The sequence below is a fragment of the Chiloscyllium plagiosum genome, unplaced genomic scaffold (genome assembly GCF_037043375.1).
Source record: "Chiloscyllium plagiosum isolate Xiang-an unplaced genomic scaffold, Cpla_swu_hap1 HiC_scaffold_32, whole genome shotgun sequence".
NCBI lineage: Eukaryota > Metazoa > Chordata > Chondrichthyes > Orectolobiformes > Hemiscylliidae > Chiloscyllium > Chiloscyllium plagiosum.
In genome coordinates this window covers 13306164-13329451 of record NW_028270170.1, presented here as the reverse complement: position 1 = coordinate 13329451, position 23288 = coordinate 13306164, and the positions used below count along the sequence as shown (strand labels likewise).

The 23288-nt window shown below is 39.0% G+C and overlaps 1 protein-coding gene across 10 annotated transcripts in view; it reads left to right on the top strand.

The window, feature by feature from the left end:
* raraa (retinoic acid receptor, alpha a) overlaps positions 1 to 23288 on the top strand; it is a 583661-nt gene that overhangs the window by 383193 nt on the left and 177180 nt on the right. For 8 of the 10 annotated variants that reach the window (XM_087977802.1, XM_087977800.1, XM_087977799.1 and 5 more), the window contains one exon: positions 16280 to 16824. The exons of 1 other annotated variant lie outside the window; for it this stretch is intronic. In XM_087977802.1, the coding sequence (XP_087833928.1) occupies positions 16650 to 16824 (175 nt within the window). In that variant the 5' untranslated portion in view covers positions 16280 to 16649. Of the gene's footprint in view, positions 1 to 16279; positions 16825 to 23288 lie in introns of those variants that run through there. One more of the 10 variants, XM_043674916.2, reaches the window with a different exon arrangement.

The following is a 23288-nucleotide window of genomic DNA, read 5'->3' as shown; positions in this document are numbered from 1 at the left end:
AAGTGGTGACCATGTTTGTAGCAAGCCATATTCATACAAATACAGGTAGATAACCATTTATCCAAAATCCGAAAAGATCCAAAGTCCGAAGGTTTTTTTGTGAAGTGTTTTTCTCATGAACAAGGTTGTTTGGCATGCAAACAGTTAACCCAAGTCGACACCCACTCGGTGCGTATCATTCAGATGTGACATGGGGAGGTGTGTGGCCCAGCACTGGCAGGCCTCCATTCTGTCTCAAGGCCCATTTCATTCAGTGAGTTTGCTCCTCCTGTAACATTTTTCTTTAAATTTCACCATCAAACTGTCACTTATTCTGAAATTAGAAAAATTCTGAATTCCAAAGACCTGAGCATTTCAGATAAAGGATTGTGCACCTGTTTAACCATCATTGTGACAGCAGCAGCAAAGAATCGCGAAGATACTTTGAGTGCCAGCCAAGTAGCATTCACACCTCAGAAGAAGAAATGTTATGGGTTCAAGTCCCAATTTGAACTCGAGCACAAATATTAGAATTGAAACTCAAGCGTAATTTTGAAGAAGGGCTGCACAGTCAGAGTTGCCTGCATCTTGGATGAGATGTTAAACCCAAGCTCCATGCGTCCCCTCAGAAAGAGGCAAAAGATCCCAGGACACTATTTAAAAGAAGAACAGAGGAGTTATCCCAGAGTCTTAATCAAAGTTTGTTCCCAGTTGAAAAGTGCAGTGCTCGAAAAGCACAGCAGGTCAGGCAGCATCCAAGGAGTGGGAGAGTCAATATTTTGGGCATGAGCCTTTCATCAGGAACAGCTTCATCATTCCTGATGAAGGGCTCATGCCCAAAACGTCAACTCTCCTGCTCTTCAGATGCTGCCTGACTGGCCATGCTTTTCCAGCGTCACACTTTTCAGTTCTGATTTCCAGCATCTGCAGTCCTCACTTTCTCCAAATGTTTGTTCCCAACTGAACATCACAACGACAGGTCATTATCACTAAACAAACAAACCCCAAAGGACTATGGATGCTGGAAATCAGACACAAAACAGAAAATATTGGAAAAGCTCAGCAGGTCTGGCAGTATGTATTGAGAGAAAGGAGTTTAACATTTTGGGTCCAGTGGCCCTACTTCAGTTCTGCTTTCTCTCCACAGATGCTGCTCAAACTGTTGAGTTTTTCTAGCAATTTCTGTTTTGTTTCAGGTCATTATTGTGTCATTTTTTTGGGAATTGGTTGTATGCAAGCTGGATGTTCATTTTACTGCATTGACTGCACTTTAGAAGTCCTTTGTTGGCAGAAGAGCACTTTGGAATATCCTGTGCTTCTATTATAATTTTTATTTTACTCTGATACAAAAATCAGCCCTTAGAAGCCACCACAACTGTAGTCTTCCACTGAAAAGAAAGGATTAATTGGCTCAAGGCATACATTTAGGATTCAAATCACACTTTTAAACATATATTTCATCTGCAGTTTTTTTCTGTAATATTTTGGCTGTTTAATTAAAAACAATTAAACCAAATCAAACTTAAGGCAATCTGGAAAGCAGAGAAGTGTCATTAATTAAAGCTCAGAATCATTCTGTAGTACAAACTAAGGAGCTACAAATGTAAATCCAGTGGTGCAGAACCGGCACTGATGGGGTATAATACCAACATAAGGCAGTTTCCCTTATAAGTGAGGACATTGGAATATATAGAACAAAAGAAATTGCAGAAAGTGTTTACTATTGTGAAAATTATACTAGGTTAATAGAAGTAGGTAGACTAACTGGTGAACAAATAATGCACAAGACATGCCTGTTCGGGCGCTGCTTTTAAGTGTACTTAAGAGGGAAATCAGAAGAGCAAAAAGGGGACATGAGATAGCTTTGGCAAATAGGGTTAAGGAGAATCCAAGGGGATTTTATAAATACATTAAGGACAGGACAGTAACTAGGGATAGAATGGGGCCCCTCAAAGATCAGCAAGGTAGCCTATGTGTGGAGCGGTAGGAGATGGGGGAGATAATAACGAGTATCTTGCATCAGTGTTTACTGTAGAGAAGGACATAGAAGATTTGGAATGTAGGGAAATAAATGGTGACATCTTGAAAAATGTTACAGAGGAGGTGGTGCTGGATGTCTTGCAACACTTAAAAGTGGATGAAGCCCCAGGACCCGATCAGGTGAACCCTAGGACTCTGTGGGAAGCTAGGGAAATGATTGCGGGGGCCCCTTGCTGAGATATTTGTATCATCGATAGTCACAGGTGAGGTGCCGGAAGATTGGAGGTTGGCTAACATGGTGCAAGTATTTAAGAAAGGTGATAAGGAAAAGCCAGGAAACTGTAGACTGGTGAGCCTGACACCGGTGGTGGGCAAGTTGTTGGAGGGAATCCTGAGGGACAGGATTTACATGTATTTGGAAAGGCAAGGACTGATTAGAGATAGTCAGCATGTCTTTGTGCGTGGGAAATCGTGTCTCACGAACTTGATTTGAGTGTTTTAAAGAAGTAACAAAGAGAATTGATGAGGGCAGAGTGGTGGACTTGATCTATATGGACTTCAGTAAAGCGTTCAACAAGGTTCTCATGAGAAACTGGTTAGCAAGGTTAGATCTCATGGAATACAGGGAGAACTAGCCATTTGGATACAGAACTGGCTCAAAGGTAGAAGAAAGAGGGTGGTGGTGGAGGGTTGCTTTTCAGACGGGAGGCCTGTGACCGATGGTTTGCCACAAGGATTGGTGCTGGGTCCACAGCTTTTCGTCATTTATATAAATGATTTGGATGTGAATATAGGAGGCATAGTAAGTTTGCAGATGACACCAAAATTGGAAGTGTAGTGGACAGTGAAGAGGGTTACCTCAGATTATAACAGAATCTTGATCAGATGGGCCAATGGGCTAAGGAGTGGCAGATGCAGTTTAATTTAGATAAATGCAAGGTGCTGCATTTTGGGAAAGCAAATCAGAGCAGGACTCATACACTTACTGGTAAGGTCCTGGGGAGTGTTGCTGAACAAGGAGATCTTGGAGTGTAGGTTTATAGATCCTTGAAAGTAGAGTCGCAGGTAGATAGGATAGTGAAGAAGGCATTTGGTATGCTTTCCTTTATTGGTCAAACTATTGAGTACAGGAGTTAGGAGGTCATGTTGCAGCTGTACATGATATTGGTTAGGCCACTTTTTGAATATTACATACAGTTTTGGTCTCCTTCCTATCAGAAGATGTTGTGAAACTTGAAAGGGTTTAGAAAAGATTTACAAGGATGTTGCCAGGGTTGGAGGATATGAGCTATAGGGAGAGACTGAATAGGCTGGGGCTGTTTTCCCTGGAGCATCTGGGGCTGAGGGTTTACTTCATAGAGGTTCATGAATTCATGAGGGGTATGAATAACGTAAATAGACAAGGTCTTTTCCCTGGGGTGGGAGAGTTCAGACCTAGAGGGCATTGGTTTAGGGTGAGAGGGGAAAAATTTAAAAGCGACCTAAGGGGCAACTTATTCATGCAGAGGATGTTGCATGTATAGAATGAGCTGCCAGAGGAAGTGGTGGAGGCTGGTACAATTACAGCATTTAAAAGGCATCTGGATGGGTAAATGATTAGGGAGGGTTTAGAGTGAAATGACACTAGATTAGGTTAGGATATCTGGTCAGCATGGACGAGTTGGACTGAAGGGTCTGTTTCCGTGCTGTACATCTCTATGACTCTAAGACATACATGCTGTTGAATCAGAGCCCTATCAGAGCAGTGTTTGAAACAAACAAAACATGGTATTTTTATTTCCAAAAGAAACCTAAGCTGAAACGTGACATCTGATTGTTCAATTAAATATTTTGAACTTGTCAGTCAAAATAATCTAGTTCCATCAATTAAATAAAATAAGGAACGGAGCTGGCATGCTGTTATAAGTAGAGTGAGGATCATTGTGGGGGTGCCTTTAATGGGTGTAGCCATTTTTGATCATGTGTTGCTATGGGAGAACTCTGAGGAAGCCTTCTGAGCAATGCTCAGCTTTCATATCTTGTTGGAGCCATTATGGTCCATAAATGGTTTATGCACATTGACCAACATGAAGTTGTTGCCTGTGATAGACTACTGACTAATGAAGCCTTTAGATAGTATTCTTTAGTCCTACCTAATGTATTAGATTTTGGTTGAAATAAGCAGTTGCAGTCTTCGATGGGTTAAAGGTCATTCAAGGATTGTTAATATTTCAGTGAAAATCCAGAATTTATTTTAGAAATTGCAGTATGCTTCTGAAGGACATGCCCATAGCTACTTATGAAAGGGGTCTGTCCTTAGGATTTTCTCTTGTCTAGGCAGTGTGTGCCATTTATCTTCTCCATTATTTTGCGCTGCTTGTCACATCTCATTCCCTTTGTTGTTTTAACAGATGGGTTTGATGAATCTCTTCCTCCACTCAAGAAGGTCACATTTGATTAAGGGTTCAAACGTAACCCCTTTAATCAACAGGAACATGAGGATATTGATTTTTTTAAAATAAGATTGTTCAGAAAATCTAATAGTCTCTTGTCTGGTATGTGATTTTATGTTTATTTGTCTTCGTTAGAAATATAAGAAATTCTGTAATAGTCAGCTGTCATGAACAGCAAAAATACATTATATGTGTATGATTAAAATTGAGTAATGGACATCTTCATATGCTAACTAAACAAAAACACTAAACAATGATTCATTTATAAAATGCTGCCTTTTGAAGCTTAGGCTATGCTTGCAGACACTGGACGTACTGGTGACTGTAGCTCTGTTCCTGGTGGTAGAAGTGCTGGGAGCAATTTGAAGTGATGAATTAAGACTATCACACAAGAGCCATGTTGACGTAACCTTAAGGGATTTTGGTTTAAGTGTACTTTTTTTTCTGAGTAGCAGTGACGCCATTGATCTAACTTTTAAAAGAAAAGACATTCAATTTAATCAAATTAGCCTACGAAGAGAATGTTTCTTTTTCCTGGCTGGTGGCACCATTAGGGAAAGCTTTTGTTAGGAGGGAAATATGTACATCGAAGATCCCTTTAGACTCAGACTGTACAATTCCTCAATCTGTGATGTAAAATCTATGAGGACTGATAGTGTTACTGTATTGTTCCCTGTAGCTATCCCTTGGTGTCCATACATCCTGGTAATGGATGTAATTAGGAACCCCTGCCTCAGTCAGTTTAGCAGCAATATTTATTTCAAAATGAGCCCTTATCATCTCCTGTGCGCTGTGGGACATTTCTAGCTTATTGCTTTGATATACTCTAGTGCCTGCTGTGACCAGTAGTAGTTGACACACATTTGTCTGACTGTGATGTTTACCTATTTAATGTCAAAAAACATTTCCAACACAAAGTTAGAACTTTCCAAATCTGCTCTGTGCATAAGGAAAGCTGTTCTATGTTTGCTCTAAATGTGAAATAACTAATGATTGCCTTGGCATGTAAATAGCAGTCTCGATTCCCGAATTCCTTCTGTCATAGTGGTGTGCACTTGTCAGGTTTGAAATATTTCTTGACTGAAGTAAGCTGGTTTTTGGAACTTTTTATGTGGCAAATAAATAGAATACCTCCTTAAAAGATAACTCCTGTGTGGTTTAAAAAGTTCTGCGCTTGGCAAGGATTCCTTTATCAAATGTACCAGACTAATACGTTGTACATTTTGATGGAAAGCTCTTGAAATTTGCATGATGGATAGTCTGTAAACATCATATTGCTTTGTATGACAGATTATTAGTAGCATTATCAGGAAGTGTTCTATGAGGTTATGTAATATAACTATATCTCACCCTGAAGCTGGATGAAATACTGGAGTGCCCAGTACCTGAGGAAATGTACCCCAGCAGAAACTAATCTGCTTTGGCCAAGATCTGCAAGGAAAATTAGCCAAGCTTCCTGCTTGCTATCCAGTGACCCCTGCTGGAAAAGACTTTGAAAGAACTTATTTGCTGCCTTAGTTCACATGTGAAAAATGGATACTTCAATGCAGTATTCAATGGCACCAAGCCCCATGGAAGTGGGCCCAGCACTCCCAAGAGAGGAGAGAAAGATATCTTTAAATGGTATCAAAGCAAAACATTGCAAATGCTGGATGTCTGAAATTAAAACAATGTTTTTCAAAACTCAGGTCAAACAACAGATGGAGAAGGAAATAAAATTAAGACTTTGAATCCAATATGATTTGATCAGTTCCAGCAAAGTCATAGTGGGCTCAAAATACTGTCTTAGCATTTGTTTCTATCTGCACAGATGATAGAGATCTCAGAGGTGAGATGACAGCCCTTGATGTCAAGGATGCATTCTGCAAAACTGGAATCAATGGGAGTAATGGGGCAAATTCTCTACTGATTGGAGAATATTTAACCACCACACCTCGACATTCAATGTGGTTACCATTGCTGAATCTCCACTATCAAATCCTGTCTCCAGCCAGGGTTGGGAAATAGTTAAGAAGCCACACTGCTAACTCTGTTTTGGGAATTGTTTGAAGCCACACTGCTAACTCTGTTTTGCAATATAACAGCATGCTAACTCTTATGCCACAAAGCTCTTTAGAGTGTGTATTATGATAAGATGAAATGCATGTGTTAATGTTCTGAGTCTGGCTCACTGGAAAGGCACCACCCCAACCTCCAGCATATATCAGAAAATCACAGGCATATTGTTCATGATTTCCTGTCATTAGAGTCAGTGATGAGCAAAACAGGGGCAATGTGCATTAATTTTTATCATTTATGCATGTTCATTGGTCTCAAAAGATGGTTATTAATGTGGGCATTTTGTAGCATAATTCAATCTTGGGACATATGAACTCTCCTGCTGAAGACATTCTAAGGCACATGACTGCGAAGGGAGTTATTTGCAGTTTTTCTTGCAGCGGTTCAGATTAAAAACTTATGTCCTGTGAGAGCATGAGAAGAGCAAGGGACAAAAATTTATACAAACTGACAGGATAAAGAGAAAAAAGCATGACAGAGAAAGGAAAATGGGAAAGTTAACAGGGTTGATAGGAAAAATAACAGTATGCATAGTGTAATGTTGCAGTCTGTGTGGCCTTTCTTTGAAAATATGAATGTGCTTCCTGATTTGTGGGCATGCCGAAGAATTACAGGGTTGGGATAATCCTAGGATATATTTTTGTATTTGTGTGCATTGAGGAAGACTTCTTGGAATCAGATAATAACCAAAAAGAATAACTTTTTATTTTAGACTTCCTGTCTGCAACCTGGTCTTCAAACTACCCATCATCAAGTGCTACACTTTTAGAGAGGTATTTCCTGAATCCGGGACTCGGTGCTTTTTGTTTTAATTTCTCAATTAATAAAGTTTCAATCTGTTATCCGTCTGATAGTGTTTAAGTGGTCTGAGACCCACCAGTGGTGTACAGTATCAAGTTTTACTTGCCTGTGTACATTTGTACTCTCCTTGTCTTGAGGAACAATGAGGTAACAGTGTTATATGATTAAACTATATTATTAATAAATTGAAGGGGTCTTGGTGGTGCCCTGACATCTGCAATATCCAAGGCTAGTTATTTAGTCAGGAACAATCAGATGGCTGCGCAGTATTAGATCCTTTTGGCTGAGGAAAGTTTACAGCTATTAGCCAACAACAATTGCTAAATTGTAGTTAAATAAAATCCTGAGAACCATTAAAGTGTGCTGCCCTGGGACAGTTCAGAGATGATGAAAAAGTAAAGACTTGGATCTAATAATGAACGAGTGTGGAACATGTGAATAAAGGCCACAAATATTAATAACATTGGCGTAATTTGTTTGACCAAATGGTTCTTGGCACAGTCATTGGTGGTTTGGGACTGAGCATTGCCAAGCCTCTGAAAACTGTAATACCCTTTCAGTTGATGCCTTTACTATATAGATAGCGTGGGGCTCTCACCTAAGGCTACATGGGCAGCTCCTTTATTCAGTAGGTCACTGACATGTATGGCTCTTTGAAATTTGCTGTCAGGCCTAACCTATCTAGAAAATATGGAAGATGAAGAAAATGTTTTCAAGGAAATTCCAATTTCACATATTGTTAAACATACAAACATATCATGTCAGTTTTGTTTTACTTAAAAAGTATGAGTCACTGTTGATCCACAGAGCACCATGTTATTGTATGATGTATTGTGAAAGAACGCTATAATTGCATATATTATTGAATGCCATAAAGAAAAACTGAGTGACAGTGGAATCAGCTGGATTTTCTATCCATAGCTACAGTCCTTTACATCTGATGCTTTTTTCTCCCGGATGCCCTGCATCCAAATTAATCAAAGTCCTCAGACACAATATCCATGTTTGGGACTGAAATACTGTATTAGGGATAACTATAAATTTTTTGTGTTTTTAAAAAAAAGTGGATTTATGTGCTTTTGGTGTCAGTACATGTTTGTTTTGCTGCTGCTCTCAGCAATACTATCTAAAGTTTGGATGGTTTTATTTAATTGGAGCAGGTAAAATGTACATCGTAGTTCTCTCAACATAAAAATTAGGAGCAGTAGTAGGCCATTTAGCCCTTCAAGCCTGCTCCACTGTTCATTATGATCACGGCTGATCATCCAACTCAATAACCTGTTCCTGCATTTCCCCATGTCTTTTGATCCCTTTAGCCCTGTGCTATATCCACATCCTTCTTGAAATCATACAATGTTTTAGCCTTGATTGTTTCAGTGGCAGCAAGTTCTACATGCTCACCACTCTCTGGGTGAAGAAAATTCTCCTCATCTCAGTCCTAAATAGTTTACCACACTCCTTAGACTGTGTGACCCCTGGTACTGGATTCCCTGCCATCAGGATCATCCTTCCTGCGTCCACCCTGTCTAGTCTTGTTAGAATTTTATAGATTTTTATAAGATCCCCTCATTCTTCTGAACTCCAGAGAATTTGATCCTGACTGACTCAACCTCTCCTCATACATTAATCCTGCCATCTCAGGAATCACACTGGTATTAATGGCCAATTGTTGTAAGCAGCCAGTTATTGATACTCTCAATGATGAGTGAGGCATGTTCTCATTAACTACTATTTTACATTCAACATCAGCGTAATGCATGTAAATCAGAAGCAGGAATAGACCATTTGTCCCATCTATTCTGCTCCAGAATTCAATATTATCAACTGATCTGATTGTAGCTTCAGCTCCACATTGCTTTCCACCCTGTTAACCTTTGACTCACTTGTGAGTCAAGAATTTATCTACTTAGGCCTTAAAAGCATTCAATTACCCCTTCTCCAAAGACTCATAATCTTCTGAGAAGAAAGATTCATTCTCATCTCTGTCTCAAGTGTGAGACACGTTATTTTTAATCTGTGTCCCTTAGTTCTAGTTAAGTACGTAAAGTCTACATCAGCGTGGGCTGTGAAAAAGCTTCAATATTCTAAGTGAGATGAAACTGATGATCCAGCAGAGTTCTACTGCACATGATAGAATAGTGAAATCTGCGACATGCAGAGCTTACACATTTGTTTGAAGGTAAAATAGCTTGAAAATAAGTGAACGCATTTGGTGATTTGCCAAAAATAAAAATTATTTTCAGGACAGGAGAGAAATAAAGAACTTCATAGTTTGTGACTATGTTTATACAATGAAAAGTGATTTGAAAATGAATCATTGACAATTTTTACATTCTTAATTTGGAAATTACTAACTCTGCCAATTTTAATTGCAAGGTACAGAACAATTATGTCAAAAACAGTAACATGTCATTTAACAACCTGGCTATTATTTTGTGTAAGCAGCATTATGTCAGAAATCCTGATGCTAAGCTGGATTGAGGCTCTGAGAGTCTTGCATGTTTAACTGTAAAATTTGCTTAAGGGGATTTGTGTCTTTTTAAAATAATAGAACGTCTGCTGACACCAATGATCTGATGACGAATTCCGACTGCACATGCTCAATTCCAATTTCCTTTAAATGTGTACACACATGCAATATAAAGCTAATATTTTTTAAATTAAATAATTTTACTTCAAGTTTTTATTCTCTTCACAGATATGTTTTCAGTTTTTAAGTTTCATTTTAAGGGTTTGTTAGGTTTTTATCATTCTTGATTTCAATTAATTTCAGAAATGTTGCTCCAAGGCATGCTCCTGGGTGTCAGCCAATGAATCCTTAAAATAAATGTGGTTGTTCACCTACTGAATGAGGCAAACTTTGGAAAAAGTTATGTGTTTCATTCACTTCCTTTCATGTTTCTCTGCCACATCAAAGCATCAACCGTACAGCAACAGCTTACACTTGTATATGTTCCTCAACATACAAAAACAAACCAAGCTGCTTCACAAATCAAAAATGTGACTCAATTAGAAGAGGAGCAATTAGTAGAATGACGAAAAGCTTAGTCAAAGAGATATTGGATTTCAAGACAGAAGAACTTAAGAGAATTGTGAGCTCGATAGATGTTTCTCTAGTCTGAACCTACGCCTTAAGGCCCAAGGGTGATGCATCAGTCTCCACTTGGTTTATGTTTTACAGTTATTGAAGAGTCAGAATTGCAGCCCATCGTCTCATGCACTGTATCTTTCAGCCAACTGAAATCATAATTTGGTAATGAATCAATGATGTCTTTTTGGCAATGGTTTTATCAGATTGACTGTTCATTGGGCACCTTCTAATTCTGTTTTCCATTAACTTCAATATAAAGGAAAATCACACAGGTGTTTAAAGGCAGCCAGCTCAATATCACTCATTTTAGTCTTAAAATGACTCACTTATTCTGAGTAGTTCATTCATTTTCTGAGAAGCTAAATCAGCTTACAAATAAATGGAAATATGCAGCTGACATTTGTTTCATCTCCTCTGTGGCCAAATTAACATGCCCAGGGACAGGAGCTGGGAGTATTTTAAAAAAAAATCATTTTGGTTTCTTTCATCCCCCTTCTGCAGGTCGCTGGCATTGGCTATGATTCAGTGCTTTGAGTCAATGATGGGTTTTTCTGTAACCTTAGTTGGATGGTGACTGGCTATTTAATCTTAGGGTGCTTCAGGCTAAGTTCCATCCTTTCCCACTCTCTGTGCCTGGCGTTTCCGTGATTGACCACTAAATGCCGAGCAATAATGAAAAACCTGGCTGTTTTTCCCTGTCTTAATAATTGTTCTGTGGGAAACAATTGAAAACCCAAGGAAAGGGGGACATCAATTTCAGCTAATCTTGTTCATGAGTAAAAATTTTCCTAACTTATCGTTTAATCATCATAATTGTTAATTAAACCAAATGTTTGCAGAAATGAAACACTCAGGAGTAGTATGATAAAAGTCTGATGATAAAACAGTGTTACAGTAAATCAATAACACAACTCATCTAATGAAGCTAACTCTAGAGACAATCTGCTGTGGGTTAAGTTTGAATGATTTGCCTTACAAATTCCATGTATGAATTTATATATATGGTTCAATATATAAATTCCAAATTCTGGTGTGGACCTTATCCCAGATTGGTTCAGAAATTTGTGCGCTGTATATAAAGTATTTTTGGATTAAGTAATTAATTTGCTTCGCGGAGCAATTGCATAAATTTATACAAGGTAAAGTCCTGGAGGTATTTCTGTTTCAGAGCTCTCACCCTTGGTTTCTTTTGAGTTGTAGATTTGCATTCAGTCCATGAGAAATAATTGATGAAAATCTGTAGATTGAGACTGAGTACAACATCACATCGGTAGCATGTAATTTAGCACCTCCTGGCAAGCAAACGGATTGAAGACTGCCTTCTCATACTCTCAAGAGAATTACCTTCAGAGTGGATCAACTTGATTTAAACTGAATGTGATAGTATGTGGTGCAGGGGAACTTGTCTGTGGTCCAACTGCATGAGATTCTGTCATGAATTCCTAATTCATTTGAAAAGCGCCCCCTACAATGGCCTTCAAATCCACTTACTAAAGCATTTAGAGCAACATAGAGAGTTGGATTTGACTCCTTTGATTTAGAAGCAACAGCAGTAATGCACTGCCTTTATCATAGCAAAGTGTTTCAAGATGCTTCTTAAAATTTGACATCCATCCATATCGCAATATCAGATGATTAAAAACTTGAAGCTTGGTCAAGCAGTAAGACCATAAGACATAGGAGTGGAAGTAAGGCCATTTGGCCCATCAAGTCCACTCCGCTATTCAATCATGGCTGATGGGCATTTCAACTCCACTTACCCGCACTCTCCCTGTAGCCCTTAATTCCTTGCGAGATCAAAAATTTATCAATCTCTGCCTTGAAGACATTTAACGTCCCGGTCTCCACTGCGCTCAGCGGCAATGAATTCCACAGGCCCACTGCTCTCTGGCTGAAGAAATGTCTCCTCACTTCCGTTCTGAATTGACCCCCTCTAATTCTAAGGCTGTGCCCACTGGTCCTAGTCATCCTGCAACATGGAAACAAATTCCTAGCGTCCACCCTTTCTAAGCCATTTCTTGTAAGTTTCTATTAGATCTCCCCTCAACCTTCTAAACTCTAATGAATACAATCCCAGGATCCTCAGCCATTCATCGTATGTTAGACCTACCATTCCAGGGATCATCCGTGTGAAACTCCGCTGGATACGCTCCAGTGCCAGTATGTGCTTCCTGAGGTGTGGGACCCAAAAATTGGACACAGTTTCTAAATGGGGCCTAACTAGAACTTTATAAAGTCTCAGTAGCACATCGCTGCTTTTACATTCCAACCCTCATGAGATAAATGACACGTTACTTTTGCTTTCTTAACCACGGACTCAACCATGCAAGTTAACCATTAGAGAATCCTGGACTAACACTCCCAGAACCCTTTGTACTGTGGCTTTATGAATTTTCTCACCTTTTAGAAAATAGTCCATGCCTGTATTTTTTTTCCAAAGTGCAAGACTTCGCATTTGCTCATGTTGAATTTCATCACACATTTCCTGGACCATTCTCCTATTCAGTAGTTTTAAAGTAAAGTTTAAAGATTATCTTAAAGAAGGAGAGAGAAGTGTGGAGGTTTAGGGATGGAATTCTAAAGCTTAGGACCTAATTTTTGTCACTGTATAAAGTGAGTAAACTAAGAGAAGGAAACTTAGAGGTAGGGATGGAGAGGTCATAATGAGGAGAGGGTGTAGGATTTGTACACTTGATTTACAGATTGCCATGTTGACAGACTGGGAGCCATGTACATCAGCAAACACGAAATGATATGTGAACCAGCCATCGTGTGAAGGTACAATGCAGCAGAATTCTGGAAGAGCCCATAGTTGTGGAAGATCAGTGACCAGATAGGAGAAATAGTGAAATGTAGAGGTAACACAAGCATTGATGAGAATTTTAGCAACATAAAAGTGGGCAGATCCCCAAAGCAAATTATTAATCTGAGAATGCACCAGAATCCAAGTAAGTTAGAAAAACAGAACTAAACCTACTTGAAGTATCTGATTTGTTTTCCATTTTCTCCACCTTGATTATATCAGAAAATTGCAATTTCCTGCTGATATAAATACACCAGGACATGTAAAAATATGCTTGTGGTGACAAGTTATTGTGTAACTAAATAGCATATTCTAAAATGTCAAAGTGTATTCTCTATTACCTTTTTGCCTGTGCACTGAATCATCCTGGTTCATGTACTTTTTTTTAATGATCGTATTTGCAGCCAATGATCCAGATCTTGCTGTGGTCACAATGGCAAAACTATTAAGTGTTCGCTATCATTACCATACTGAAGCTGACAGCAATTTGTGAGTTTGTGTGCACACAGTGTAATGTGGAAGTCCTGGGGTTGGTTTCAGTGCTCCTCATGCTGTAGAAAGATTCCCTCAGATTGTAATCTCCATTGCAATCATGATTTGACAACAAAAGTCCTTCTCTAATACTGTTTGCCTGCTTTGAAAATGCTTGAATAAGTTACACATATTGAATGAGGTGCACCTGACCTTTAATTGCTTCATAGTTACTGCTAAATAACTATGACTGAACTGATAAAGTTATTTTTTTACTGGTGGAACATCAACATGCTCCATAAATGATAAGATAATCCATATACTTTATAAAAGTGAAAGCTTATTTTTAAAGGTTTGTTTATTTTTAATAATTTCCATCATAATCTATCTCAAAACTTTATTGTGTTGTCTGAATATGCAAATGACGTGTGAAGTGATCCAGTGACTTTAACTTTGGGTTTGTAGTGGGTGCATATGTGATTGGCTCCTTTATGCTTGCCAGTATTGCAGCAGCTTCAAGACCTCCCTTTGACCTGAAGCCAGATTTAATCTGTCTTGGGAAAAGGGGAAATTCCTGTTACAGAGGTTGCCAGATCCTTGTGGACAGCTTTTTTAAAAGTCAGCAGTGAATCTTTTTGCTTTGCTACTGACTGCTGCAGTGAAGTAGCATCCTTTAAACAGCAAAATCAAAAATACTGCAGATGCAGGACATCTGAAATAAAACCATAAATTGCAGGAAATACTCAAGAGTTCAGACAGTATCTGTGGAGAGAAAGTGAGTTAGCCTTGATGAAGGGTATTGCTCCTGATGGAAGATCATCAACCTGAAACATTAATTATTTCTCTTCATAGACACTGCCTGACTTTTTGAGTATTGCAAACTTTTCTGCTTTTATTTCAGCATTTTTGATAAGTCCCAATTAGATATAGGCATCTATGTTGCATTTGAGTCAGTTGATGCTTAACATTTCAAAACACCACCACGCAGTTGGCGGTAGTAAGAACAACAGAAATTCTAAAGGCTTATTTACCAGTACACCCCTCAATATGGGAAGGGAACAGTGTTAGAATGACATGAAGGCTATTCATCATGTAATAGTACAATTTATTTCAGATGCTGGTGATTGTATGTGCAGTCCTAATGGAGGCTGATGCCCTATACCAGGAGCTCAAGGCATACCTTCAGTTATTTTGAATCCTGGATCTCTCTGCTACTGAAAGAGGAAAAAAACTGAGACATTTCAAAAACTTGAATGACATGTAATATTGTTTAACTGGAGCGGAAGGAAGGAAGGACAACTTAAACAGAAAGGCTGACATTTCCGTACTGTAAAGCAACCACGATTAAGGACAGTTTAATAGAGCTGCTTATGATTATGAGGAGTTTGATAAAGTAAAAGGACAAAACTGTTTCTTCTGGCAGGAAGGTCAGTTACCAGAGGACATCAATTTAAGAACCAAAGGTGGAATTAGATGATGTTCTACTTGTGCAGTAAGTTGTGGTAATCCAGAATGCTGTGCCTGAAAGAAAGCAGAATAATTCGTAGCTTTGATAAGATTATTTGGAAAATACTTCAAGGGAAGAAAACTATCAGGAAAGGATATGACTTAAAGAGCCAACCAGGGCATGATGGGTCATGTAGTCTTGTTCTGTGCTGGTCAGTTCTATGGTGCTGTAATTCTTCAGTTTTACTGTTTGATTCTATGACTGCCTAGCAAAGAAAGGCTGTTTTGAGCAGACTTTAGCTGATTTTGCATCTCTGCTGTTAGAGCGGTTTTGGCTAAACTTTGCACCAGGCTCTGTCAGTGCTGGTCAGTATTGATTAGGAGAGTCAGTCTTAGCATTGCACACCTCTGTGCTTGTCCTGTCAGTTGGGTGTTGGAACAGCTGAGAGGAAAGAGGAACTCCTGCAGCACAAAAATATTGCTTTGCTCGGTGGCTGGTAGTTACTCAGTGGTAACATCAAATTCTGTGCAGCCAGCAAAACATATTTAAGCTCAGAACCTCATCATTAGAGTTATGAGGCTGCATGAAACATGTGGGTTGATAATCTGTTTATCTTGCAAAGAGAGTTCTTTGAACAAAGGGGTGTATAGCACATTTCATAATTATAAGATTATAATCAGATTTTGACCTGATGTAATCATTTGTTTGCCATTGTTAGGCACTGTTTTGCTTTTGGAAGCAAAAATAGCCAATATATATGTCCCATATGCCTGGAAAGGCTGCTGCCATTGCTTTGGGGTTCTGTCCAGGAAAATGTAGAGGGCAGGGTCTGTCAGTCGTTTGATGGGAGGAGGGAAGGGAGGGGAGTTAGTAGAAATTCAAATCAAACTCCATTATTTTTAAGAAGCTTCTTTCAACTTTTGCACATTTTAATTTGCATGTGCTAGGTCTGGTATGTTTTTGAATCAGATATTTCAGGACGAGAGGAGTAATTATTTTAAACACTGTAATACAGTTAAACAAAGCCCACACACATACAAGGGCTGTCTTTTATCCTCCTTCCCACCCCTTCGTCATTCTCCCTCCCCCTTGTTTTCTGGGGAGGACCCAAATGCTTCTGCCTGCCTTTTCTACTGTAAGATTTGATTTTAAAGCTGTGGTTATTTACTGTTACTCAATGCATTTTCCTCTGCTCTTACAATTATGTTCTTTTCCAGTGTAAGCACACCCAGTCTGGCACAGATTTAGAAGAGAAGAACGCCTACTCAAGGAGTCTCTGAGAACGTGAAGAGCATTTTTCCTCCAAGATTTCATCTCATCTGCAATGTACATTAGGATAGTATTTGGATAGATTCATGTGGAACCAATGGCTGAATATCAGACTTATCATCCATAAGGAATACAAACTGTCTTTTAAATTTTTCTTTAAGGAGAACAGTAACATTTTTTGCATGCACTCTACTTGTTTCTAAAATCAATTCTGCCCACAAGGCTGTCATTGCCTTGATTTTTCTTGACATCCCTCCCATATGATCAGCTTTATGGTGCACATGTGAGGACTATCCTGTACATTATCCTTGCTCCATAATGTCAACCAACAGCAGTTCGTGCACACCTCCGGGTAATGGACATGTAAATGGTTACCCAGTGCCCCATTACCCATTCTTCTTCCCACCGGTCCTGGGAGGCCTTTCACCACCATCCATAAATGGATTGCAGCACCAACTTCCAGTCAGTGGCTACAGTACCCCTTCACCTGCCAGTAAGTAACACACTATTGTTTCTATTTCTGTATTTTATCAGGAATTGTTTGGGTGTTTAAAAATGAAATTTGAGATTTTTATTGCTGGGAGTATGACAGTGGAGTTTTTGAGTTGACATAATGCCTCTGTTGCAGCATGGCTCTATGCCCATCCGTAAGGAATCATTCGTTTTTGCATTGTTTCATATTGGAAACAGTTTTAAAAGGTATTTGTTTAGGGATGCAACATTAGAGGGGAAGGTCCTCCTAAACTTGAGCAGTTTGGCAGACTGATTTGAAACTCATTCATTGAAACTGCTACTTTGCTGGTTTTCTGCTCTATTAGCACTTCTTTCTCCCAAAGCACAAGTCATGTGCAGGCAGTGATAACCTCATGAATATGCTGATGCTGGCCGACAGGAACTTTGAGATTTTTGCTGACTTGAGTCCCATATGTTGTGAATCATGTGCATTAACACAGTACAAAGTTAATATGAAAGTGACATTTTATATTACCCATTGTCTTATTGGATTTACTTTTGGTCACTAAGATCTCAACTTTCCTTACCCTTAGAAGTGAATGCAGGTTAGCAGTTTGTGGTGTTCTAATCAGATGTAATACACTTAAAACTAGAGTCAGTGACCAAAACCGTTTGGGTAGTGAAATCTTTAGTGGAAGAGGGGAGGATGTCTGAAATAACACTGAAGTCCTACACTTCTACTATAGATGTTTGACCTGAGTAGTTTGTTGGGTTAGTTAAAGCCTGTAACCAGGATCTGTAACAGATAAGAATTGTTTCGAATGAACCCTGTTTGAAGTTCATTTCAATGGGAATGGAGTGTCCTCTGTTTGTTTGTTTATCTCAAAATATTTCATCAGCCCAGTAGGTAGCACAGGAAGATTGCACTCTTCTCTTTTCATTGGGGGCCCTAAGAGAAGCCGGCAAAGTAGAGGCTTTCCTTAAGTTACATTTATATAACAGAGTTACTGAAAGAAGCTGCTCTCTAATAAGTCATGTTGCAGTGGTTTTGAGTTACATTCAGAAAAGTCCAGGCATAATAGTGAAGATAAAACTGCATTGAGTATGGGTAGGTGGGCTTTACACCCAGTCTGTATATATCTCACAAGCCCTCGAAAGCAGTGTTTATGCCTTTGTCCCAGATGCAACGGGGGAAAAGAAATCATTTCTTCCTTGTGGATCTCAGTAGTTCTGGAAGCAATAATGTTTACTTTACAGAGTTGCTGTCAAAGTAAAGACTGCCAATACTGGCTGCTCTAAATGTAATTATTAGATGAATATTGGACAGAACAAGAGAGTTACCTCCTGTTTGAAATTAATGCCTTGCAATCTCTGTCAACAAGGACAAAGAGGCAGCACTCCTATTTAATCCTAACTTGCAAATATTGCTAGATTAGCACTTACTGTGAATTTTGTGATGTTCTTTCAGAATGCTCTTTGTATTTGTTTCTGATTATTTTCATCTGGGTAAATGTTTTATATTGAATGGGATTATTGCATTTGCTAGAAAAGATATGAAGATTTGGATACAGGTATAAATATGATTTGATGAGTGCGCTGCTTATTTTGAACCAAAGTTGTGCTGTTTCTAGCACTAAACTGTGCTGCCTCGAAGAACAATGGAAATCTGAAACTCTTAATAGTAAGGCCAATCGAAAATTGCAAAACTTTTTTAAGTTGATTGCTATGGAAGAGTATTAAGGGATATTAAGGCAGATGAATAGAGTTAACTAACAGGTCAGCTTTGATCTAATTGAACAGCAAAACAGCCTCGAAAGGTTGCAAGGCCTGCTCCTATGTTAATGACGTTTTCAAGTTCCCAAACAACTTTTCAAAGATGGCATTGATTACGTATGTGTGATGCTGTGAGTATAGCAATTTGGATAACATAGGAAAGCATATTGGGCAGGACAGATCCGTTGCTGTTTTACCATATTTGTTCTTTCTGCATAAATCCATATATTAATAAACATCTGGTTGTTAATTCAGCGTAGGTTAAAATCTGTAAGGATGGCAATATACTTTATTCAGTGTCAATATGAAAAGGGACATCCTCCTTGCTCTCACTTCAAGCTATTGCCTCGGAAGCCTAGTTTTGTTGTTAGAATTTCATATTACAGTAGTTTAAATGGCTTGCCCAGTTCTCCTTGTTTCACCCTTCCAGTTGAGCATAATGTACTTTTTGAAGGGTTCCTTTACATTACATTTTCTTCCTGGTATTAATGAATTAAGATTGCGTGTATTTGCAGATCTTCATAGCTGACCTGCTAGATTACAAAAAAAATTAAATGATCAATCTGAATATGATACAGTCTTGCTGGCACTAGCATTGAGATTCAAGAGGATCATTTAACTAACTGTGCTAGCCATATCCACAGAAAAAGCACAGTAAATGCCACGATTAAATAAATAAATGGCATAAATAAAGCTATCTGGAACAAATCAAGTAATTCCAAAACCACTTTTGCCTTACATGATCGTTATAACTCTTTGGGTGCAGTACCAAGATTACTTAAACCTCCTCTCAACTTAGAGTCTTACAGCACGGAAACAGACCCTTTGGTCCTACTCGTCCATGCTGCTCAGATATCCCAGTCTAATCTTGTCCTACTTGCAGCATTTGGTCCATATCCCTCTAAATCCTTCCTATTCATATGCCCATGCAGATGCCTTTCAAATGTTGTAACTGTACCCTGGCAGCTCAGTCCATACATGCACCACCCTCTGTGTGAAAAAGTTACTCCTCAGGTCCTTTTTAAATCTTCTCTTATCTTAAACTTATGCCCTCTATTTTGGGACTCCCCTTGGCTTTTCACCCTATCAATGCTCCTCCTGATTTTATAAAGAAAGTTACCCCTCAGCCTCTGGGATATTCCAGGGGAAAGGCTCCAATCTTTTCAGCCTTTCCCTATAACTCAAACCCTCCAGTCCCAGCAGCATCCTTGTAAATCTTTTCTGCACCCTCTCAAGTTGAACAACATCTTTCCTTTAGAAGGGCGACCAGAGTTATACACAGTATTTTAAAAGTGGTCCCACCAATGTCCTGTACAGGTCAACATGACATCCCAACTTACTTCCATTAGTCGCCTTCCAGTATGCAACTTAAAAACAAGCAATATGCAAATCAGAAGAGCACGTGCTTAATACTATTCCTACTTGATATCCACCATCATTATTTTTGATAATGATTCAGAGAGGAAACCCAGTCAACTATTTCCCAGTCTTCAGAGTGGGGAGAAGCCAACTATAACTGTACTGCTTCCACAGCCACAAATTAATTATACCCAGGTTAAGAATCAAGCCTAGATTCCTGAAGTCAGTGTGGCCCAGTATTAAACCTTTTGGTGTGTTTACCTACTGAGGTACCAGTCGATGATACCTACTCCAAAACAGAAATGTAATGTCTTCACTAAAATTATGACCACCTACTGGGTGCCCACTGCATTTAGTTAACACAAAACATGTGAAACACCAATAGTTCAATAAAGCATTTGAAAAATGTCATTCACTTCAAGGATTACAAATAACTTTGACATAATTGCGGCAGTGAGTTAGAACATTATGTGAGGCAGAGTTTTTTTAATAACAGAAATCTAAAAGCATGTTGGTGTCATTGATCTGAATAAGGAGTTCATTTTTTTTGTTGGTAAACCTTTTTTTTCTTGCTGTTCTATTAGAATTACAGAAACATGACTTAAATGAAAGAGGGCACGTTGTCTCACAGAACTTTAATGCTCAGTTCACTGTGGTGCTGCCTTGTAATATGACAAGCAGCTTACGGTAAAATGAGACACCTCCAGGGTCCCACTTGTCCTCCTCAATGCTGATGAAAATTAAAGTACCATTAAGAGCTACAGAATGTCTGTCGGCTCAGGTTGCAGAGCTAGCACAATTACATTAATGACTATCATGGTTCTGCAGTGATTCCTTATAGGTCAAGGGACAGGGTTTCCCTCTTAGTTTTTTTTCCCTGAGACTTGCCCTTCATAGCTCCTTGTGTGTGAGAGCCTGATTGTTTTGTCATCTTGGAATGTGAAATAACAATGTTTTATCATGCTATTCGTTTTAGGCTTCTGTCAAATCTTTGCACTGGTAGATTTGTTTCTAAAATAAAACAATTCAGAAATTGTGACACAAATAATCTTTCAGTCACCTCATACCTGACATTGTTGTAGATTTGACAAACTTGCACTCTTATCCAATCAATTAATGGCCATAAAATCCTGCAACATTACTGATAACTTTGTTAAGAGAGTATCGCCTAAAATTTACCTTTGTGTTTTCCTGCCTGTTGATGAATTAAAACTGCTTTGTCCCTTGTCCCAGCCACCATCACGTAATTTTTGGCCTCCTTTCCTGAAGACTTTTGCTCACTAATCCTGAGGGTTCTGCCAGTTTGTGGTTGCACATGTGAACATTGACAGGTCTTTCAGTTATGGAAGGGACTGCAGCTGAACCTAGCCTGGTCTCCCCCAATAACTACATGTGCCATTCTAGTCGGGGCCCACTGCAGAGTGATTAGGAACAGGAAGTTTGCCTGTCATTCTCTGACTGACAGTAAATGCTGCAGTCACTCTCACGTCTGACTTCCCTCTAATTAAAGGAAAATAGTGCTGGAACATACAGCTGATTAATCCTGATTTTGAATCAAAACTTATTTTTAAAAAGCTGAATGTTTGAGTATTAGATTCCTTGATTTTCTTTCTTGGTCTCTCTGATCTCTCCAGGGCTATGACAATGCTTCAGGAGCTTAATCCCCTCAATTTCTTTATTCCTTCCTGCTAAGAGGGTCACTTGGGTTCCATCGTCACGTGGAACTCAATAACAACAGGGGATTGTAACTGCCTCCCATCACTCCTGTAATAGAGCACACCAGTTGGTGATCTAATGTGTGGCATCATCAGATTCCCTGTTGTTCTAATTATACAGTTAAAATAGTATGAGAGATCATTATAGTGCTTTGCATGACAAACAACTCAATCACAAAAAAGGAACTCCTCATAAAAGCTAGTGATTAAAGATATTTATCGACAACTCATTTTAAAATAAATACTCTATTCCAAACTCTAATGGCTATTAATCCTATCCTGAGTATCTTTTTTATATTTAAGTCAGGCCCAGACATGATACATTAAATAGCTGTTAAAGAATAGGGTATGGTACTGACGCGGTGCTCCATGGGGAGCTGATGTAGACTCAATGCTTTCAAATGACTACCTTCTGTGCCATAAATGACAGTATGACTCTTATCACTGAAATCGGCAAGCTTCAATATTTGGTCCTCACAGAAATTCATTGGGATAAATTATCTGGTTACTTTAGTCATAGACATCCCCTTACATGGCTAACATGGCATCTTAAACTGAAACACAGGTTTATCTCACATTTAGCATAAGGTACTATTTTGGTAAAGAATTGAACTTTTGCTTGATGAATCACTTAAATGGTTGATTAAGTTCCTGCTCGCATCCATTAATGAGACTATATGGAATTCAGATAGTTAACACTCAAACTAAAATCCTGTCCTGTAGTTGCCAGCAAAACTGGAGTACAAATACTGTTGCTGAAGATTTTGAGCACTGCACAAAAGCATTCTCGACTTTCACTGTTCAATTCTTGCTAGAAGTTTGAAGAAGACTTTTGAAACACATCAAGAGACTTCCTGGACAGTTTAAAGGTAAAAACAATGACTGCAGATGCTGGAAACCAGATTCTGGATTCGAGTGGTGCTGGAAGAGCACAGCAGTTCAGGCAGCATCCGAGGAACAGTAAAATCGACGTTTCGGGCAAAAGCCCTTCATCAGGAATATAGCAGAGTGCCTAAAGGGTGGAGAGATAAATGAGAGGAGGGTGGGAGTGGGGAGAAAGTAGCATAGACTGTTTGTCTTGACTTTTCTTGACACTATCAACATTTACTCTGGAAATTTTCTGAGCACTTCATCTTAAAAGAATAAGTGTTGAACTACTCAACATCAATGGATACCATATAAGAATCATTAGGAGAAAGGAGTGCTTGGCTTTGGATACCTGCTCTTGACTTGCAAATGGAATGGGAGAAAGGTTATCATACCAGAAAGTAGCACCAGATAATGTAGTTGTAAGGCATAGGGGAGAGGGTGATGGAGGCCTTCCCTCTTCCCTTACCATGGGATCACAGAGCATCCTGATCTTCTCTGTGTTCTCAAGAAGGACCTCTAGTTTCATGTCCAGGAATATTTGTGTCTTGCTCTTCCAGAGCCATCCTGAAACATGGTGTGTCAGGTAACTTGTTCTGCACCTTCAATAGAAGTGGATGCATCGAGCTAAGATATACTACATGAAAATGGCTTCTCATGAACACGAGTACTAAACCACCAGGTGCCTTATTTTAGTACTTCCTGGCAAGTTCAAATGATAGTGAGAAATTACACGCAAAATTTTGTGTTAAAGCTTTTAAATGTCATGTCTTGTTAGTAAAGCACCTAC